The following is a 20,649-nucleotide window of genomic DNA, read 5'->3' as shown; positions in this document are numbered from 1 at the left end:
TCTGAGGAATTTGTCAACACTATTGATTTTTCTGTCAGATAGTCTACATGGGCTGGACGGAAGAACGGGAACAAGACTCCCTTCAGGATCGAATGTACACACCAAAGTTTCTAGCACTGAGGGGATCTTCACTGTATAAATTTATAGCACCTCCAGTAAGTATATTTGTCATACTTAGTGGGAATAAATGTTATTAAATAAAATAATTTCATGTAATATGTACAAGGCTTTCACAATGAGATATCACTCACAGAGCTAACAGGATTGCAACTTACAGCCTGAAAAGTTCCAGGGTATGTGGTATAGAAGCGACAGAAAGTAGCTGTTCATCAGATGATTGAGCATCTAACAAGAATTTCTTTTCCCCCACTTACCTGAGCACTTAGAAAAATACAAGCAAAATCCACTTGTGCTGAAAGGAGGCTTTTCATTTTCCTTTGGCACACAGAACAATCCTGAAACAAGATGGTTGGATTTAAACTGAACTATCATTCTAGTCAAACTGCTAAGATTTGGAAAAATATCAAAGCTTGTTGCATGCTGTGGAAATGGCAATATCTCTGTATTTAGATTTCATCCTGAATGTAACTTCTATGCTGCTTGGCAGCACCAAAGGGAAGGTAGGGAAGCACATGAAATTGTTTAGGTTAAATATATTAATTGGAATCTGACTGGCAACACTGGGCAAAATTTTAGCTGTTGTCTCATACTCAGCAATTTACTTTCACAGTTTTATGGTACATCTAAACTGCAGTAAACAGAGATATCCTCTAGCTGACTTTTAAGCCAGTAGCTAAGGAGCCAGTAGCAGTCCCATAGTGGCAGCAGGGAGAGTCACATGGATTCATTTGTTCTGTTTATTGGGTGGCCTTTCTGACTGCTACTAAACCCTATGTTGTCAGATCCAGGCTGTAGCTCCTTCCTGCCTGAATCATAGAATCATAGAATAGTTTGGGATGGAAGGGACCTTTAAAGGTCATCAAGTCCAACTCCCCTGCAATAAGCAGGGACATCTTCAACTAGATCAGGTTGCTCAGAGCCCCATCCAACCTGACTTGGAATGTTTCCAGGGATGGGGCATCTACCACCTCTCTGGGCAACCTGTTCCTGAGGTAGTTCAAAGCCAGCTTGCAAGTCTTTACATCATTCATCAGTCAGTATTCATGTTTGTTTAGCAAAGTGTTTAAAAACATGTGAAAGACATGAAGAATGGAAGTGAGTATGAACTGAAAACTTTGTGTGGTCAATGTTGATGCACTAGTTCACTGGTATGGGAGTTTGGCCCTGCCATGGTTAGTAATGGAGTTTGGGTATTGTTGGTGGATATTTGTCAGGATCAGAATAAAATGTGAGATTATGCTGCCAAGCACCTTATTCAAAAGCAGCTCTCCTGGCTTTGGCAGACCTACTTGAGCATTTACTGCCTGTCAAATAAAACCACCTCCATTCTAGACACTAGATAGAAGCAGAAACAATGCTGAGAGCTCCCATTCAGTGCAAAAGAGGAAGATTATTCTTTTGTAAGCACTATGGAAGGAACGACAAGCCTCTTTACTAAGGATGCAATCATAAGTTTCCAGGAGTAATATGCTGCTGGTGGGTAAATGGGTAATGGGTGGTGATTAATGGGTGTGGGAGGAACATGCTCATAATAGGGCTGTGAACCACAGTGATGTGAGTTAGGACAATTTTGGCAAGCTGCTGCTGTATGAGACAAGCCACCGATCCTTGAAGTCTTTATAGGTCTTGTTTCAACTGAGCTGCAAGAACAACATGATTTTGTTTTGCCAGATTCTGCTTTTTATTCTAAAATAGAAAGCCACTTCAAACACAGAGAAAAATATTTTCTCTCCATGGAGTAGGAGGGAAGCAGAATGACAGACATGCTTTTTAAAGGACAAACAGAGGAAGAGTTCCTATAGAGCTACCTTAAAAACATGTAGTGTATGTAATAATTGCAAATTTATATGCCCAGCAAAATTATCTTCTTATGAAAGACTGCAGTAGGCCTTTTAAAAGGACTTCTAAAATCCTATTTTCTATATGCAAACTTTTACACAGACAGTTATGTTTGTTATTCTGCAGGTATATGTGTTCATCTCTGCCAGGGGTTACGAAAGATTAAGAACAAACTTTCAATGCCACAGTTTCAGAGCTTGTATTTATAAGTTATAAGAAAAAAAACAGTTTTAATTATATTTGCAATGTAAACTCCTTGGATTAGGTTGTTTTCTGAACAGAGGTGTGCTGCCACCTTTTTAACCAGAAAATCAAATGAAAGTATTTCCCTGGTCTCTGCCAAAGTCTAACACATTAGAGAAGTGTGTATTCAAACAGTGTATATCAGCAGCCTCCCGCTGCCTCTTTTTTTATCTGTTTGATCAATAGTATTTCTAATTTCTGTGCTTGGATAAATTAGTAATTCTAATGTATCTTATTTTCATTTTGAAAGCTTTAAATAAAATTACTTTTTTTTTCTTTTTCTGTTATTTCTTGGTACATTTTCTCCTTCAAAATTATTAAGTGTGTCAGGTCTGGTTGCTTTCACTTTCTTACAGTTTATAGCTGGAAATCTCAGAGAGAATGGACTTAAATTGAGAAAGAGATGCTAACACCTTTTCTTCTGCTACTCAAACTTTTCAATTAAAATATTAAAAGTGAATAGGGCAAGCAATTTTTATGGGTGTCTTAATTCTACAGTTGCTTTTCCTTTGTACATATCTTTATATAGAAAGAGTTTTGTTTCGACCAAAAAAGAAGTCCCTGTGTAAGTACAAATTAGATAAAAGATAAATTGGTCTCATATTTTCTTCATATGCTGTGGATGCCATTTCATGATACATTTTTCAAAGAACTTTATATTCTTGAATCTTGAAAACCAGATAAACTTCTGTCTTCATCAGCCTCTTCATCTTGCCTAAGAATTGTAATGATACAACGGCCTTCCTTTGCAGCTGGGCCACTGTTCAAAACTTCTTAGCATTAAGATTTTTTTTTTCATATATATCCTCAATTTTCATTCTATTTTGTGTCTTCTTCTGTCTTTTAAAACTGTGAATGATTCTCCTCTTTCCTTCTCACAGTTTTCTTGGAAAGTTACTTATAGATTACTGTGATAGCGCCTTGAGTCTTCCCTTACTGAATATAATCATCTATCCCATTCTGTCATATTTAAGTCTTAACCCTTACCCCTGCATGATTTTATTGAACTCTTTTATCTGTGCAATTTTTTGATGAAATAGTTGCTTAAAATTAATACTGTTAAAAGCAATTGTCAAATCCTAAGACAAAGAGGAGAAATAGACTATTATTCAAATCTTAGTTTGTTAGAATTTAGGAGTAGGTTAATCTTGGTAAGAAAAAAAGAAAATATATATTTGCTTCTGTCGTTTCTTGTTTGTTTTTTTCCCTGGATTTCAAGACATGTGGGGTAAGTGTCTGGGACATTGCAAGCTTGGAGAATTTCATTTTATGGATTTGCAAACAATGTAGGTGACTGGAAACAAATTGTGGCATGCAGTTACAAGGAGGGAAGTGGTGAGAAACATACCTTCTTATAGGCAAGGTTCTGTGAGAAGAATTCAAGGGCTGCATCCTCTCAGGATCTCCATGCAGCCCCCACCAGTTTGCAGGAGAAGCCTCATCATTCAGCATAGAGCAGCTTGCATGCAAAGGCACTGTGTTGTAAGCACAAGGAGACAGGCAGGATGTCTCCTAAGCACTGCCTGGATGGAACAGTTTGGACCCTGGTAGTTATTGCTCTGAGGCAGTGCTTGGTCTTTCTGTATACATTATACTGGATGTAAATGCTTTAGGGCTAGATTTTTTTTTAAATAAACTTAATTCTTGAAATAAAAAAAAAAAAAACAACTTACTTTCTTTTCCTTTTTGTTTTGTTTCATTTTTTTTTCCAAGGTCACAACCTGGGATTGGACACGAGCTGAGAAAACATTTTCAGTTTATGAGATAATGTGCAAAATTCTCAAGGTATGATGAGAAAGTATAAAATAAATTACCGCTTTGTCAGACTAGTTGACAAGCCAGAGCATAACACTGCAACTGGAAACTGCATGTGACCACCTTACAGAAAGAGATCAATTTTTTCCCTTTGAAGTCAATATCAGAAGTCCTGGTGTCAGTGGACACAGAGCCAAACTAGAAGGCCTGGCAAAATTGGAAATAAACTGATTTTGACTAGGAAACTATTTTATTTCTCCATAATGCTATATGGGTTTTATAGCTTTACTTTAATGTCCTATTTAACCAGTGTAACATTTCTTTTTCTAACGAAAGGCTAAAGAAATAGCGAACAACTTGGTTGCTTTCAAATATGTTGATGCAACTAACAGAGGCTGCAATGAAAGATTTCACTAAGACTGACAGCAGAGTCCTTAAAATATGCAACACCATTCTGAAAACTTTTGTCTTATTTTTTCCAGTTTCTTCAGTTTGCCTTAACTGTAATAAATGGGAAGAGATAATGAAATATGTTTAGAAAGTTAAAGCTATGAGTAGCAAATTGAATAGGGCCATTATTGTACATTGTATTTAATTTTTAATTCTGAATTCATTCAGAATTAATATATATGGTCTTCTCTCTGTTTTAAAAACAGTGAAAAATAGTTTTCTAGAAGTTCAGAATTTCTCTCTCATCTAAAACATGAGGAGAGGAAAAGGAGATGAAAAAGAGATGAAAAAAAATTGTCTCTTTCCATTAATCTGAAGTGCTTTCCCATGTATGTTGGTTCTGGGTTTTTTGGGTCAAAATTATGTAAAAGATAATTTGTCTTTTCTCAAGTTTCATCTAGGCAGAGATAGACTAGTATCAAAAGGAAGTATGAAAAATCATATTGTAAAAAAGTGTTTCCTATTGGGAATACCTTATAGTGACATACGGTTGGACTTGATGATATTAAAGGTCTTTTCCAACCTAAACGATTCTATGATTCTATACATGGTACATTTCCTAGTTTTGTAGGTCACATAGGTGCACTATACTTTCCTAAGGGAGGCAGATTACAGATGGAACAGCTCAATAAAATTCAGAAACTTTTTACATCAGAGACTTATAGTCTGAAAAAAACGTCTCTGCTATCCATTTGGGACAAAAAAATGAAAGGAGTTATTTTACTTCTATGTTGGCTGCGAGATCTGGAGTCTTCATCAAGGAATAGAACACCCCAAATGTAACACATCCCATCACTGTGGTATGTCCTTTAACTACGAAGTGTGTGCAAACATTGACTCTTTAGTAGTGAGAATTAACAGGAAAAGTTAGTCACTCTGTGAAGACATTGCACTGAGGACATAATATGAACAATGCTCTTAGAGCACAGTTAGGCTTTGAGAGAGATGAAAAATCTCACTTGTGACATGCACTTTTTTTTTTTTTTTTCTGGTAACTTCTGAGTACTTCAGGCCTTGAGCCTGGAAAACAGTAAGCAGCAAGGTAGCTCTTCGCTGAGAAGTAAGCCTGTTGGAATCAGGACAACTCTTCCTGGTGACTTATCCAAAGATTTTATTATACTGTTTGAATAGAAATGTACAGAATCTATGCCATATAGTTTTCTGTAATTTAAAGGTCCTTCTTCTTTTAATTTCTTCTACCACTTTTCTTTGTTTATACTCTTTTCATTCACTCATTTTTAGCCATTTTTCTTTTTTCCCCTTCTCCTTTACTCCCTGTTTTTGTATACCAATGCAGGGATTTTTTTTTTTTTATTTTTTTTTTTTTCAGCTGTGTAGCAGAAGTTAGTTACAGCCAAGGAGTCAGTCCACAAAGCAGTAAAACCTAACCCAATGCCTTCCTGGCACTGTTGTGTGGAAGCACAGAAAAGAGCACAAAGATGCTGTTTTTTCTTATCATCCAGCTCTCCAAACTGGGAAGAGGTGTAGATCCTCCATTCTCAGTCTATATTAACAGAGGATGTCCCAGCAGAGAGGCAATTCCACTTTAAGTGATATGTGAATATCATTTATGTGTTTCTTTATCACATTATTCTTATTTAGTTATTTCTTTATTGTCTGTAAACATGGTCAAGCTTATAAAGGGTTGAAATGTTTCAAATGGGTTCTTTAGCTGACTAAAACCTGTAAATAATAAAAAATGGAAGTAGAAAAATCATTGCAATGAAATTGCAGTTCTGACATTGGAGTATTAATCTTCACTGTATTCTAGTTTTCTACAGCAGGTACTATAGGACTTAGCCATGGCTTCACCATATATAAAAGCAAGTAAAACCAAGAAAAACGGCTTCCCATTACTACTACTACATTGAACCTCTGTAGAGACTCAAGGTTTTGTTCAGCTTTTATGCCAGCATCATAAATGTCTCCATTTTAGCAGTGCATGTTTCCAGACACATTTGTACAATCCCCATGGATATTACTGAAGCAGATGCAACTTAAAAAAAGTTACTCTCGTGCTTCATGATCACCTTCAAACTTCTTTCCTTCTATAGTACCACACATGCTACTTTCATTATAAATTTGTTTTCCTTGGAGAATGAGTTGAATGGCAAAAGTGCAGGCTAGCAGGGTTTGAAGCTATTATATTCTCAGAGATTGACAGACAGCATGATAGCTCAGGAAACCCAATGAAAAAATTAAGAAACCTGGGCTCTTCTACCACAGAGTGTTCCCTCTTCTGCACTTCCTGTTCTTCCATGGCAGAGACTGAGTTCATGTCATTCTTTTGAGGAAAATTGAGAAGATATAGAATTATTCTGTGTTTCTACTTCAGAAGAGACAATCACATGTCATTGGGCAGAGATAAATCCAGGAAGAAAGTAATGCCTGTTTGCAGGACAATATCATCATTCAGTGTCTCTGAAGTGGGTTTATTTCCATAGTCTCGGCTAAATTCAAATTGTTCAGGCCACACTTCACTAGGATAAAATATCATAGAACATTCCCAGATGGTGGAAAGACATCATCTATATTCTTAATTTATTTTAGGATGATCACTACCATGGATTTTGGGCCAAATGGACCATCTAGAACTCTCCCAAACAATTCCTGGTGTAGCTTGAGAGTTATCATGGGTGAAGGAGCATTTGTAATGAGCTTTTGCATGTGAGCACCCTGTTTTAGGGGGATAAAGAGTTTCATAACATGGATGTGGTCTGGTCCTTGCCAGCTGGCTATAGTGTCAACGAACAGTCCCATACATGCTTAATTTGTTAGTATAGATACAGTTTCTGTGGCTAAAATTAACTTTAAGTAGAAGGACTTGCAAGTGGTCTGTGCTAACCTTCATACAAATTTGCCCAGGATTGAGAAGTAGTGCTTTAGAATTAATGTTTCCAAAGCATATTTCCTTCTACATTGGTCAGGCTGTTGGGTGTCCTGAGAAGGAGCAGAAGATTTATTATCTGCATGCAGGAGTGAGTGTGTTGGTCAGGACTGCTGCAACACCTCCGTAGAACCAGAAAGAACATGGTCTTGGGTCATGTGTTCTTTGTCAAAGTGAATTACTAAATATCACAACACTTACTTACAAATCAAAATGTATCTGCATTACATGGCTTGCTTAGATTGGAATGAGATGTTTAAAATAAATTTTCCATATTTAGCTTTACAATTGTTAGAAACTAGGATGCATCTTTCACCCAAGCATGCTGGTATTTCCTCCTGCTGTATACTGGCAACTTCCATAGCTGTCACTTGTGGCACAAGGACAGGACTTTACTAAATCTATCTGAAAGCATTTTTTCTCCTTCTTCCACTCCTTAATTCTGGCTAAAATTCTGATGAACTTCACAAGAGCAGTTTTGATTGCAGAGACTTACTACCTTAAGTTTGTCTTTTTAAATAGAATTGTAATTTTCCTCAGAAAGATTGCTCTAAGTTTCTCTTCATGACAGAAATGCTACAGTGGAGAACATGAACTGCCAGATCCTACTGAATACACATTAATATTTCAGTGTTTCAGTATGAGAGAATACTACCACTTCTGGTGACAGTAAAAATATTAAAACACTAAGTAAATATTAATGACTACCCCAGCAGAGGACTTCACTGATTTAATCGTCAGGAAGGGAATATAGTCCAAACATGTTAAATAAAACTCAGAACTCATCTGCCACCCTGGCCAATGTTTTTTTTCATAGTGCCTGCATGTGTGGAGTGTGCTTTCTCCTTTAGCATCCATTCCAAAGGCTCTGACTCTTGTCATGTACAATATTTTTAATGTGATTAGGACCTTCTAAATAATTAGGAAGACCATTAAAATTTGAAGAAGTATAAAAGTAGATTATAAAAAGCTGTCTTTTGACTGTGTGAAAAACAGTTTTATTGACATAAATTCAGCAAAGGAGCACTGATCCTCTAATTCAATATTTACAATCTTAGATAGTAAAAAAATATTAAAAGGTATAAAAAAAAAAACCAAACCCTGACAATCACATTCATACACTACTAAAACAACCATGGATTGTAAAAAAAGGTTCTGTAGAAAGTTTTCAAAATACCGTGTAAAAATACATATCTCGTAAGCATAAAGCTCTCCATTGTCAAGGTTTTTTGGTTGAAGTAATAATGTTTGACATGCAAAGTAGGTAAAGCAGGCTGAGTACAAAAGTCACATCTTAATTATATTGGATTAAATTATTCATTGTGAAATAATGGCAAACAGCAGTGAGCTATGTTTGATGTAAAAGGAACATTTATGGAGATGCAAATAACTTAAGTCCTGGTGGGGTAAATACATAAATTGATAAGTGTACAAAGTAATTTATTAAAAATTCAATAGGTCTGTTGATTATGGGGTGGAAGTACCTTAACAGAGGGAAAATGTAAGGCACTGAAGGACTCTTTAACACTAAAAAGAAACAGGTAAAAAGAAAGAGTGAGTAGAAATCAAAGTCAGGCAAGTTCAAATTGGGAAGACGTTAGAAACTGTAAAAATTCTGATGATTAATGAGTGGAAGGTACTGGTAAGAGAAGTTGATAGCTTTTAAACCACTTTTTTTACCACCAGTTTTATTTAAACTGATGCTAGTGTAACAGTGACACTGGCATGTGAATGAAAATCTGTGATCTGCGTTAAGCAATTTGTCAGGCAAGGTAATCTAAAATAATACCATTTCTGACATTAAAATGCATCTATAAGTCATTTTCAACAGAATTGGTGGTAGAATTTTCTATGAATAAATATTTCTAATTTATTCTGGAAGAAGCTTGTTTCACCCTATTGAGGGGTAAAGCCCCATTAACAGCCAACTAATTCCAATGTTATGATTGGTCAAATCTTCAATATGCCAGAAAAGCAGGTAATTATATTACTAGCTTCAGAAACGGGCAGATGGCCTTCTCCTGTTCAGTACTTCAAAGCTGGTTGAACTGTATATGTCTTTTTGGTACCTCTTATATTTTTGATATACAGTTTTAACGTGTGTGTTTTGAGTGTCTGTGCGTGTGTGTGCGTATGTAAGTGTGTATATTTTACAACGTTTAAGTATCTTTAATAAATTGGTAAATAACAAATATTTAAGTAATTTTTCCATATGGGGGGTAGGGAAAAGTTTATTAAATTTTTCAAGTAAATTATGAAGAATAATATAAAAGATTGCACTTCTCTGTAAGGAAGTTTGCCTTGTTTGCTTGATTTACTAATGTTCTTCAGCTTCATCCAAGCATCTCCTCTTAATTGTGAGAAAATGTTTTCTATAGTTCAGTCACCTGCCTTCTATCTTTAATGTGTCATGCAAAAATATTTGGAGTTTTGCAATAAAAAGCACACTTAAAACAGGAAACATATTCAGGTGTCAGATCAGCTCTGAAATGAAATGTGTGGATAATTGTGAAAGGCAGTCTATGCCAGCAATATGTCAGGATGGTAAATCATTGATGTTTATAGCTGGTATCATTCACATCAGTGCAACTATAATTTTCTTACTATATTAATCAGGACCAACTTAGAGTCTCAGAAGACTTGTGTTTCCTTCCTTATTTAGCTGTTAGTGTGTGTAAAATCCTCAAATGCAGTTATGGTAATTTTCCCACTTAAATTTCCTGTAATTTTGTTCTCCATTTCCAATAAGTCAAGTATGGGAAAAGGGTGATATAAAAAGCATGGGAAACTACTGAAAATGTTTATATATTCAGATAAATTTTAAAATTAATGCCAATAGACACATAAACATATAAAGTGAAGGTACACAACGTATTTTGAGGTCTATCATTAATATAGTTTGCTCAATGGCTGAGACTTGCATCCCGATGTGATGCCACTAAAGTACTTCACACGTACTCAAAACTGCTTAGGAGGCATAAATAATGAATAGGTTAATGCTGCATCCAGGGAAAATTAGATTTTCAGCCAGGGTTTAGCCAGGTGCCAGTTCTTGGAAAAAGTGCTAAACTGTTGAGTGTTTGCTTCCTCTTCTATATGTAAGAGTATTTAATGTTTCTGAAGAAAAGAGGATCTGTTCCCACTCTAACTAGAATTACATTTGTCTTATAAGATAAGAAAAATAGTAAAAGTCATAAATTATCTCCATGATCACTGACATTAAGACCATCATTAAGTTGGCTTCAGTTATACGATAAAGAAAAAATTCTCAGGTGCTAGTATCATTCAGTACTGAAATAGAGCTCCTGATGAGACTTGAATTTCCATCACTGGATCCTTATAAGCATAAGCTGGCATGTAGCTGCTCCTACCTTGCATAGAGATATGTAGTAGATGATCACACCTCTGGCCCAATCATCCATATTTTCTGTGATTCTGTATGTGATGTCAGTTCATTTCTCTTCAACATAGAATCATAGAATCATAGAATCATTAAGGTTGGAAAAGACCCTTAAGATCATCGAGTCCAACTGTTAACCTAGCACTGTTAAGTCCATCACTATACCATGTCCTTGAGCACCACGTCTATCCGTCCTTTAAATACCTCTAGGGTTGGGGACTCAACCACTTCCCTGGGCAGCCTGTTCCAATGCCTGACTACACTTTCGGTGAAGAAGTTTTTCCTAATATCTAACCTAAACTTCCCCTGGCGCAGCTTGAGACCGTTTCCTCTCATCCTATCACTCGTTACTAGGGAGAAGAGACCAACCCCCACCTCGCTACAACCTCCTTTCAGGTAGCTGTAGAGAGCAATAAGGTCTCCCCTCAACCTCCTCTTCTCCAGACTAAACAACCCCAGCTCCCTCAGCCACTCCTCGTAAGACTTGTTCTCTAGACCCTTCACCAACTTCATTGCCCTTCTCTGGACACGCTCCAGCACCTCGATGTCCTTCTTGTAGTGAGATGTACATAGTGTTACAATTGCTAATCCGTGGTGTGTTAATTTGGACAAATTTAATGAGCCCTGTGTGTTAAAGATGTTGATGTTCCTGTAAACGTACAGCACCATGTAAGAGTCTTTTTGGAAAGCAAAGGGGCAGTGTTATTAGATGCATGACAACTGCCACTGTATAAAGGCTTGTTAATTTTTTATTTGATTCAGAAAAGGAAGGACAAACAATATTTGAAATTTAAAGTTATCAAGTAAGGCTTTTTCTGTTTCCCTTTAACTTTAGAGGGGTTTCTTTTTATTTTAAAGAAAAAAAACCTTTTTGACATTTTTTAAGCAATATTAGGGTACTATAAACTCTCACCTTTTGGGGAAAAAATGAGTCAGTTGTGTTGGGCTGGAGCTGCCAATCTCAGAGTCTGATCCTGCTTCCTGGAAGAAATAACAAGATAAACACACAGAGGAAAAGAAAAAGGATAACAGATGCAGAAAATACATGTTTAAATGACTCCTGCAACCTCTCTGTTGGTTAAAGACATCAGTGTTTCCTTCTTCTAAGAAATTGCTTTTTGCTGCCTGTCTAGTTATGAGCCCCACAGTGGTGTTGCAATATCCTTGAAAGGCAGGCAAAGCCAAATTCAAGTTTCAGCATACAGGCAAAAGGAATGATGAAAAAGAACAGAAATAAGGTGTGAAGTATAAATACTGAATGAGGATACTCGGGAAAGACAAGTATATGTCTTGCATCCCAGATATTCAAGAGTTATCCAAAGTTGGAGAAGGTTTCCTTTCATTGACTTAGTCTAGTCAGGGCATTTGTCAAGGTTGGAGTGATGCATCATTTCTGTATTTTATCCACTAATATGTTCTGATACATCAATTTTGGTAGATTTTTCTGTAATATTTTTCTCTAATTTATCAATTTTCTCTTGTTTTCTGGTCACATTCTTTAATTATTTGAGTTTTTCTCCTGTCTTTCTTTCTGACTATTGCAATAATTAAATTTAGCATAAGATGTGCAGGTTTTTTGCATAAAGGATTTAGGATTATAGGATTTCATGCAACAGTGATCACACTGTATTTTTTTATTGTATCTGTGTCCCATTCCTTATATGAAATAAATTGTTCCTGTCTATTCAACTGTCTATACAACTATTCAAAATTTCCTTTGGTGCATTGTCTTCACAGTGGAAGTCTACATATTACTTACTCTCAATAGCCAGAGCCAACACTGAAAACAGAAATATTAATTTCCTAACAAATTTTTATTTTGTTTTATGATAGGATCTTCTTTTCCATAGGCACTTTGAATTTTTTTCAGAGCACGATTAACAAGTACATGTAAAATACCATTTTCTACACATTTGCTGGTACAAATTTGCTGACATATTGATATCCAACACAAATGCTTTCACTATTCTACTCTAATCTATTCTCAGCCTGCCGTAATGTATTAACAAGCTATTTGAGTAAGTAAGGAATTCTGTTGAAAAAGAAGGAAAAAAAAAAAAAGAGTATGCAGTCATGTAAGTAATGCTTTAATTATAATGAATAATCAATTTGGTGGGTAATTTTCCAGCCTTTTATTTAATCAGATTTAATTCTTATCCTTCCAATAATTGTGTCCTTCATGAGGAAGACCTTTAAAAGACCTTTTCCTACCTTTATAACAAATGCATCTAAAGTTGGAAAAAACAACAACAAAAAAACCCACAAAAATTTCATCATGTGAGAATTATAAGGACTTTTCTTCCACATAATTTCTCTGTCCACTTCTGGTTTTGAGTCAGGTGCTTTTTTCTCTTCTTGAAGAGGTACATAGCCTCTTGAAGGAGAAATAGTGTATCCTGTTCTCATTTCCCATGACTAGTAGCATAACATCCCCTAACAGCTGGGAAAAGTAGGGAAGGTTCTTCTCTTCCTACAGATCATGAGGCTGGAGCCTGTCCAGAATGAAATATTCAAAACGGTAACAGCCAAATTTTGCCCAGAACATCTAAATTTTTCAGTAAATCTTAACTTGTATTTTTTTTTTCAAGAGCAACAAAAGTTTTCTTCCATCCCTGAAGCAGTTATTGCCATTCCAAAGAACAGAGACCCCAGAGCAGCCCGAAAAGCAGTTTTGGGGGGTGGTTCTGCTTGTCTGTTTGTTTCTTTGTTTTTAACATGGGCAAACCAATTTCATTGCTTTTCCTAATTTATTTTACAGAACTGATTCAGCTGTTTTAACTATAACATGAAAATAAAAAATATCCTCAGGCAGGCAACTAGCATGGAAAAAAACCTAGCTACAACTATTTAAATTTGAGAAAGCTGTAAACGAGGGCTCAGAATGAAAAGATAGGATCACTCTTTAGCATTGCTATCTATTATCATTATGTTTACTCTTCTGGAATCTGTTCTTAAACTTAATTTCCAGCAAATAATGCCTCAAAGTTTGGAGAGGTACAAAACCTTAATAACTCTCCAAAGAGATGATCAGCACATGTTTTTAATCTCTGTTTGTAATTACATTAGTCCCTGATTTCTCTTTAGCAGAAAATAACCACCAGTGCTTCCCTGGAAAGTATTAGAATAATGTCTTTCCCCAAAAGATTAGTCTGGATTATGAAAATTTTGAAAATTTTCCTCATATAGCATTAAACACATTTCTGAGTGGAGGTCATTAAGAAATAGGCACAATTATGGCACTGGCTCAGGAGAAACCTGTGTTCAGACTCTTGCTCTGATTCAGATGAAGGTCTTTGAGACTGCATCACCTTTTAATTAGGCAGAATAGGAAATTAATTTTCCTATTCAGGCAGAATAGGAAAGTAATTCGAGCTTACTGCTGTACCTAATAGATTACAGGGAATGAACATCTCTATTTCTCTCAGCAATCAGACAGGTCTTTCTAATGGATATTTAGTTGAAACTAAAATTTATCCTGTAATTATAATTATTTTTCCCCTTGAGAAAATATATTTTCATAAAATCTGGACATTGAAAAATATTCTGTCCGGTTTTAGTTTAGCTGGCATTCTGTGCTTATTTAAATGCATATATATATATACATGCAATTTCAACATTTTTCTTCCATTTTTTAACATTAAAATTCAGAAGGGTGCAAATGAGATGAGATATGTACAAACACGTGCATGCCTGCATGGGTCGTTTTTTCTTTATTACTTGATTAATGAGGATATGTTGGACAAGCAGTATCTTTTTTTCACTCTGGAGTGAATCTGTTCCCTGCTGCCTGTAAATGCTATTAGAACCATCTCCATAGCAACTAATGGTGATGCTCAAGAAAAGTGTTCCCAGTTTCAGATAAAGAAGTAAATCATTAGAATCCCTTAGAAAGAAGGATGTATGTTTATGTAGATGGAGCTGATAAGTGAAAGGAGACACAAAGAGTAAAATAGTCAGGGCACTGATGCCAGCAAGTGTAAAGGCATGATGTGATTAATTTTTACAGTCATCTTGGAGTTATTGCACTCTTGAATTGATGGGAGAATGGTTTTTATCTTCAGTGAATTTAGGTGCTAGGTTTGAATCTTGGTTATTATACGACATTTCTTTTTGCAGGACTGTCGAAACTAGTCAACAAAGAAAACAGGTTTTGTTTGTTTTCTCATCTGTGTATTATTAAGAATTATTATAATTAATATCACAAACATTAATGTTTACCTCATTTTAACAGCTGAGATAAAATTATCTCAAAAGTCAAAGTCTATTTTGTCTGTTTAGGTATACAACTCTGATTAGGATGCTTTTGAACATCTTACATGAATTGTTGTTCATGTCAAAAACTGCTTGCCAGTGTCACTAATATTTACAGTTTCATCACCAAATTACTCTGTATATTGCATATAAGTTTACAGGCAAACCAGACTTCCAGACAGTTCTTGAGCACGTCCTGGGTAAAAATCATGCCATGAGCATGAAACTGGTAGGCCTAGCTGTGTTTTCTATTGCACAGACCTTTGTAGAATAGAACAACTCAGCTCTCACTGATGATAGTAGAAGTTGAGGGTCTCTTACATCTTAGAGGATTTAAATAATAGCCAAATATAAGTATTTAATGCATTCATCATACATAAAATGAAAAGACACAAGTAATCAAAAAGGAGCAGCACTGCTTCTGGAGAGGACAGTCTTTCAAAAGAGAAAAGATTACCTCTGCAGAAGAGAAGGCAATGTCACTACTTAGTGATAAAGAAGCATTCTGCCTTAATTTGAAAGGACCTGCCTAATGTGCCATGCTTAGTTCCCTTAGACAAATTTATTACTCTCACTTAACATGGACATCATTATTAATTAGGCAAGCAGGAGTCATACCATCCTGTCAGCAGAGATGCTGTATTACCCTGAAGCTGGGTGTCAGCCAAGGACTTTCCTCACAGCCCATCCTTCAGCAGGACTACTTTCCTTCCAGTAGGGAATTAGCATACTGCTACAAGTTTCATGACTGTTCCTCTTCAGAGAATCTGTATTAATTCACATTGAGAACATCAGGGGCAAATGGTACAGCTAATCATTAACAGTATGAAAGAGTTCTTAAAAAATCAACATGAAATTGGCTCATGTCCATCATTGACTAGTAAGTGATTATAAAAATACAGGGTCATAGCAGATTCTTAAATGAGCAGAATGACATTTCATATTTTAGCTAAAATAGCCATTTGGTAAAAGTTAATTAATGAAGATTCCTGCTTAATCCAGCCCTGTTTTTGAGACTCCTGACAAGTTTATCTTAAATTTGCAGAGACTTCTGGACAATATTCAGTTGGATTCCTAAGAAAAAATTTTGCTTTAAATTCCTACCTTTACAAGGGCATTTGGATAGCTATCCTTTAGCTTTGCCTACATATTGTTTCCTGCAGTTATCCATTGTACAAATGGAAACATGGTTAGATCTATAAATTTGGAATACAGATTTCACTTTTTAAATGTCTGAGAACAAATTAAAAACTAAAGAAAGATCTTGCAGCAAAAAGGAGCAGAAGTAGTACTAAAAGGAGCCTTGCACCACATTATTTCTACAAGTAGAATGAAATGCCATTAAGAAGGAAAGGAATACCTCATACGTATGTCAGCAATTTTTTTAAAACTAAAGTAGAACATTTAAATATATTTGACTTGAACTTTTCTTACCATGGACTTAACCATAGGCATGGATGTCAAAATCACAAGTACATACATTAGAACTAGTTAAACAATGAAATTATTATTCTGTGGAGAATTAATATTTCTGTGGAAATGTTGAATTTTGTTTTCATTGCAAATAAGAACTTCACAAAATGTAAATTCCAATAATAAATGAGTACATTATGTGTGTTGTTTGTCACAATATGATATAGTAGTTGAAATATTCTAAAATTTTTATATGTAAACCACTGAGGGGAAACACTCCCTAGTATTGATTAGACCTTTTCTAAATCAAAGAATATTCTCATTATCATATATAAATAGCAAAAACATGGATTAATATTGTAGATCCCATTTACCTCTTCTTTCTCTTTTCATCCTCTAGGTTTGATGCAATGCTTAGTAAAATCTAGTACAATTATTGTTAGCAATGTTGATAATAAAATGCACAAGCTTTTATTTAGTCACTTCAAAGACTTTTCTGAGATTTTTGCATTTTTCAAACACATTTTAACAGAGATCAATCTCAGTAAAACTTTCAACATCTAATTTTTCACAGTCTACATGAGAACTCTTCCCTTTTTCATAGCCAGCATATTCTTCTCAATAGGAGAAAAGCCTGTAAGAATGGGAGAGTCTAAAAATGTAAATTAAAAGCATCAAGCCTTAATCATGCCCAGCTAAATAGAGATATGTGTTCTAGAACTGAGCACTGCACTAAACTTCCTCCCATTTGAAAAAAGGAGCTATTACTTCAGTTGCTTTAATGACAGTGATTCTTGTGATCCCACATAGTGCCATAGTCTTGTTTCAAATAAGGTTTAAGAGTTTGCATTAGTAATAATTAAGTGTTCGCTACTGACCGTTGTCAAGAATAGGTGAAGATGAGTTCAAAATATTTTTAGTTTCTTCTGAGGTTGTAGCTATGAAGAACTAAAACCTTCCCTGGGAAAGATATGTACCTTACACACGAGTTTTGTCAGACTCCATGCTGAATAGGTCCATTTGGTTATAGACCAACAGGCCCATTCAATCAGGTGTAGCTCTAGGAGTGTAATGAGTTTAAGACCCTGCTTAAGACCTGTTAGACAAGAAGTGCTGTTATACTATACAAAGTAGCTTTTCTTCCCTGTAGGAGTGAGGGTTCGCCAGTGTTTTCACTCATCCAGTTCCTGTTGATGAGGTTTGTATAGTTAGGTGCTAGATGATATGTTTTATGTTGCTACATATGTCCACAAGATTAAACACTTGTCACAGTGCTGCTGCTCTGTGTGCTTTGAGGCTGAGTGTGCAGTAGAGCACAGGTGTCATTAACAACAGCCTAGGCATTATGACCTCTTTTTTGAATGCTGTTCAAAACATACTGTGAACAGAATTGACATTTTAGTTTTAGCAGAAGGACATGATTAGAAAGAAAAAAGAAAGAAAAAAAAAAAAGGCAAAAATATTTGTCATAAAACATAGGCTATTATTTAGCTGTATCTAACTAGTTCAACTACACAGTCCTCTGAGTACTTGGAAAAAAATCTGTGAGAATATTAATCTTTTCAGGAATGCTGTTTTTAAGATCTAGCAGCCTATGTTCATTCTGATTTTTCCATCCATGACTTAATGCTATTGAGCTACTAAAAGTTTAGAACCTGATAGAATTAAGGAAGCAGATTGTTCCACAGTGACTGGTCATTTTAAAATCTGAGCAACTCAGTTTTGTCATGGAGATTGCAAAGAGCAGGTATGTTGCCTCCATAGCTGATTCTTCTAGAAACTGTAAAGCAGTTTTGAACCAGGAGCATTCATGAATACATGCTGCACTGGCTTTCTTGAGCAGGTCTGTCACATGTCTACTGAATGAAAAGAAAGAGGGAAACAGTGCTTACTCTACCATTGCCTACTCATCTGCCTGAAAGTAATAGTTTCATACAGATTCCTGTTTTACATATTTCCATTCTCAGTCAGCTTTAGGTTCCTGGTTCTCTGCCCCAGAGAGAGCTGTCTTGAACAATGTAAGGTGCTCTTCTAGCTTGTATCAGCTGGTTACGGTCCCCTTGGTCTATTCAAGTTGTGTATAACCAGAAGGCAATACTGTCCTGTGAGTCTCCTTTACTGATCTCAACTGTACCCTCTGCTATGGGGTAGCATTGTAGAAATTGCACCAAAGCTACATATACTGAAATTTCCAGATGTATTTGCAAGAGCAGCTGGTGAGCTTGTGCCTTGCGACAGCTGCTTTGCTGTAGTAGGGACAAAATTAATTAAAACTGTTTCTGCAAGTGTATTTTTCACAAGGACGAATTGCATGCCAGAATTTTAGCATAAAGCATCCCGTATTAAAAAAAAAAATAAAAAAATTGAAAAACATTTTAGTGACGGATTTCCTGATTAACTTGGTTATTCTTTGATTTAGTGCCAACTACAAATGCTAGCAATCATTAAATATTATATATTTTTAACCTGATATCCATTGTGTGGTGGTGTGTTGACAGTAAAGCCAAAAGTAACTTCCTCCTCCAGGTCCAAAGCCAGCATCCTAACCACTGGCAGCCACTATAGTCTCTACTAGCAGTATTCAGCTATAGACAAATTTTATGTTGGATTTTCTAGGCCACCAGAAATATGAGCTTGTTTTGTCTAGCCTCTATAGGGAAAATAGGACAGATGGACTTCTCATGCTGCTTAAATAAATCTCTTGCTTCCTTTGACCAGCCTTCCAGAGTAGGGTGAGTGAGTCAAATAGGTCAGAGAAGCTGATATTTGTGTTCCTCTCATGTGAATAAAAAGAGGACACCTTTTACAGAATTTCTCTAATTTAAAAGTGTGTAGCTGGTAACGTTTTTGAGAAGTGATTTGTTAAAATATTGGAAGTTATGCCAGATATGCTATGTTGTTCTGTACCATTCTGAATATAGGTGTCCTGTTTAAAATTCATTGAAGTGTCAATGTTTATACCAAACCCCTAATTTTCAGTTCCTCAGCTCTCAGTAGTTGTTGTGTTGTATTGTATTGCAGTAGTTACAGATATTTAGTAGTTATTGATACAACTGCAGTAGTTGCAGTGTTGTATCACTAAAAATGACATTTTAAAATGCTAGGTTTGAGGCATAGATTTTTTGCAATTAAAAATATTAATTGATGTATGCCAGATTATATAACTTCAGGTTTTCATCAGGACAGTGATCTACTGGACCGGCGGAAACATTGCTTCAGTGTCCAGTCTGAATCTGGAGAGGATCTTTACTTTTCTGTGGAACTAGAGTCTGACCTAACACTATGGGAAAAAGCCTTCCAAACAGCAACTTTTTTAGAAGTTGAAAGGATACAGGTGAGAACAACTGCCTTGATGACTATCTTTTGGTACATTAACAAGTTAGGTCTATGTGAAATAATGATGCAATTTAAGAAATTCTCTGATGTACTGCAGCTCTCAAATTTTTATTTTTTATGTATGTAATTGCATAAAAACCCTTTTGGTGTTCCCAAACAGCTTGCAATCTAACATTCAGAAGACATCACCTCAAATACAGTCTTTGAGTTATTATGACTAGGTTATATGTGTTTGTTAACTAGAGTTCATGGACAGAAGATGAAAAACAATCCATAGATCAGGGACAAAACCAGCTGTTTAGATATTCTTACCCACTGTCTTACATGCTACTTTATTTGTTATTGGATAACATAAGAGAACCTTGCAGGAATTAAATTGCCCTTGTAATAATCAGGAATGAGAGTACACTTAGTGAGAGCACTTATTGAATGCAAACAAGAACAAAATTGTACCTCAGATATACTTTATTCTTTTTTCACACATTTCTTGTTTCTTGTGTATTTACTCAATTGTCAGACGACAGAGCAGAGATGGATTACATTCGGGTACAGATAACTAGTGAATTTTTATAGCAAAATTACATATCTGAGTGTTTAAAGTTAACTCTGTTTTTCTCACGTGACCAAAAAGTCGTGTTTTTTTTATTATTATTATTATTTAAAATAAGAGAAAAAAAAAAACAAAACAACACTGCAATTATAATTCACCTGATTTGTTATATTGATGTTCTAATCATAAGAAATAAATGTGGTTGGAACAGCTTTAGTTGACATTGCCATGATTTATTCTGTATACACACCTACAGAAGTTGTATTAGCACATTAGCCTGTGCAAGTATTGGCTAATGCTCACTTTCCCTGCACTCATTTTCTGCATCGTCCTGGGAACGCAAGCACTGACATTTTTTTATTTAGACAAGTTGCTAGTTAGTTATATATTAGCCCTCTTCTGACC

The 20,649-nt window shown here is 35.6% G+C and overlaps 1 protein-coding gene across 1 annotated transcript in view; it reads left to right on the top strand.

The window, feature by feature from the left end:
• The window catches only part of SNTG1 (syntrophin gamma 1), a gene marked incomplete at both ends in the record, with an annotated part of 163,496 nt that overhangs the window by 114,171 nt on the left and 28,676 nt on the right, over nucleotides 1-20,649 (top strand). Inside the window, 3 exons of the mRNA XM_082310700.1 lie at nucleotides 39-155; nucleotides 3,916-3,987; nucleotides 19,540-19,692. Of these exons, the coding sequence (XP_082166826.1) occupies nucleotides 39-155; nucleotides 3,916-3,987; nucleotides 19,540-19,692 (342 nt within the window). The remainder of the gene's footprint in view (nucleotides 1-38; nucleotides 156-3,915; nucleotides 3,988-19,539; nucleotides 19,693-20,649) is intronic.

Source organism: Platalea leucorodia (assembly GCF_965183815.1).
Source record: "Platalea leucorodia genome assembly, chromosome: 1".
NCBI lineage: Eukaryota > Metazoa > Chordata > Aves > Pelecaniformes > Threskiornithidae > Platalea > Platalea leucorodia.
The sequence above is the reverse complement of the archived record's forward strand: the minus strand, read 5'-3'. Positions and strand labels throughout refer to the sequence as shown.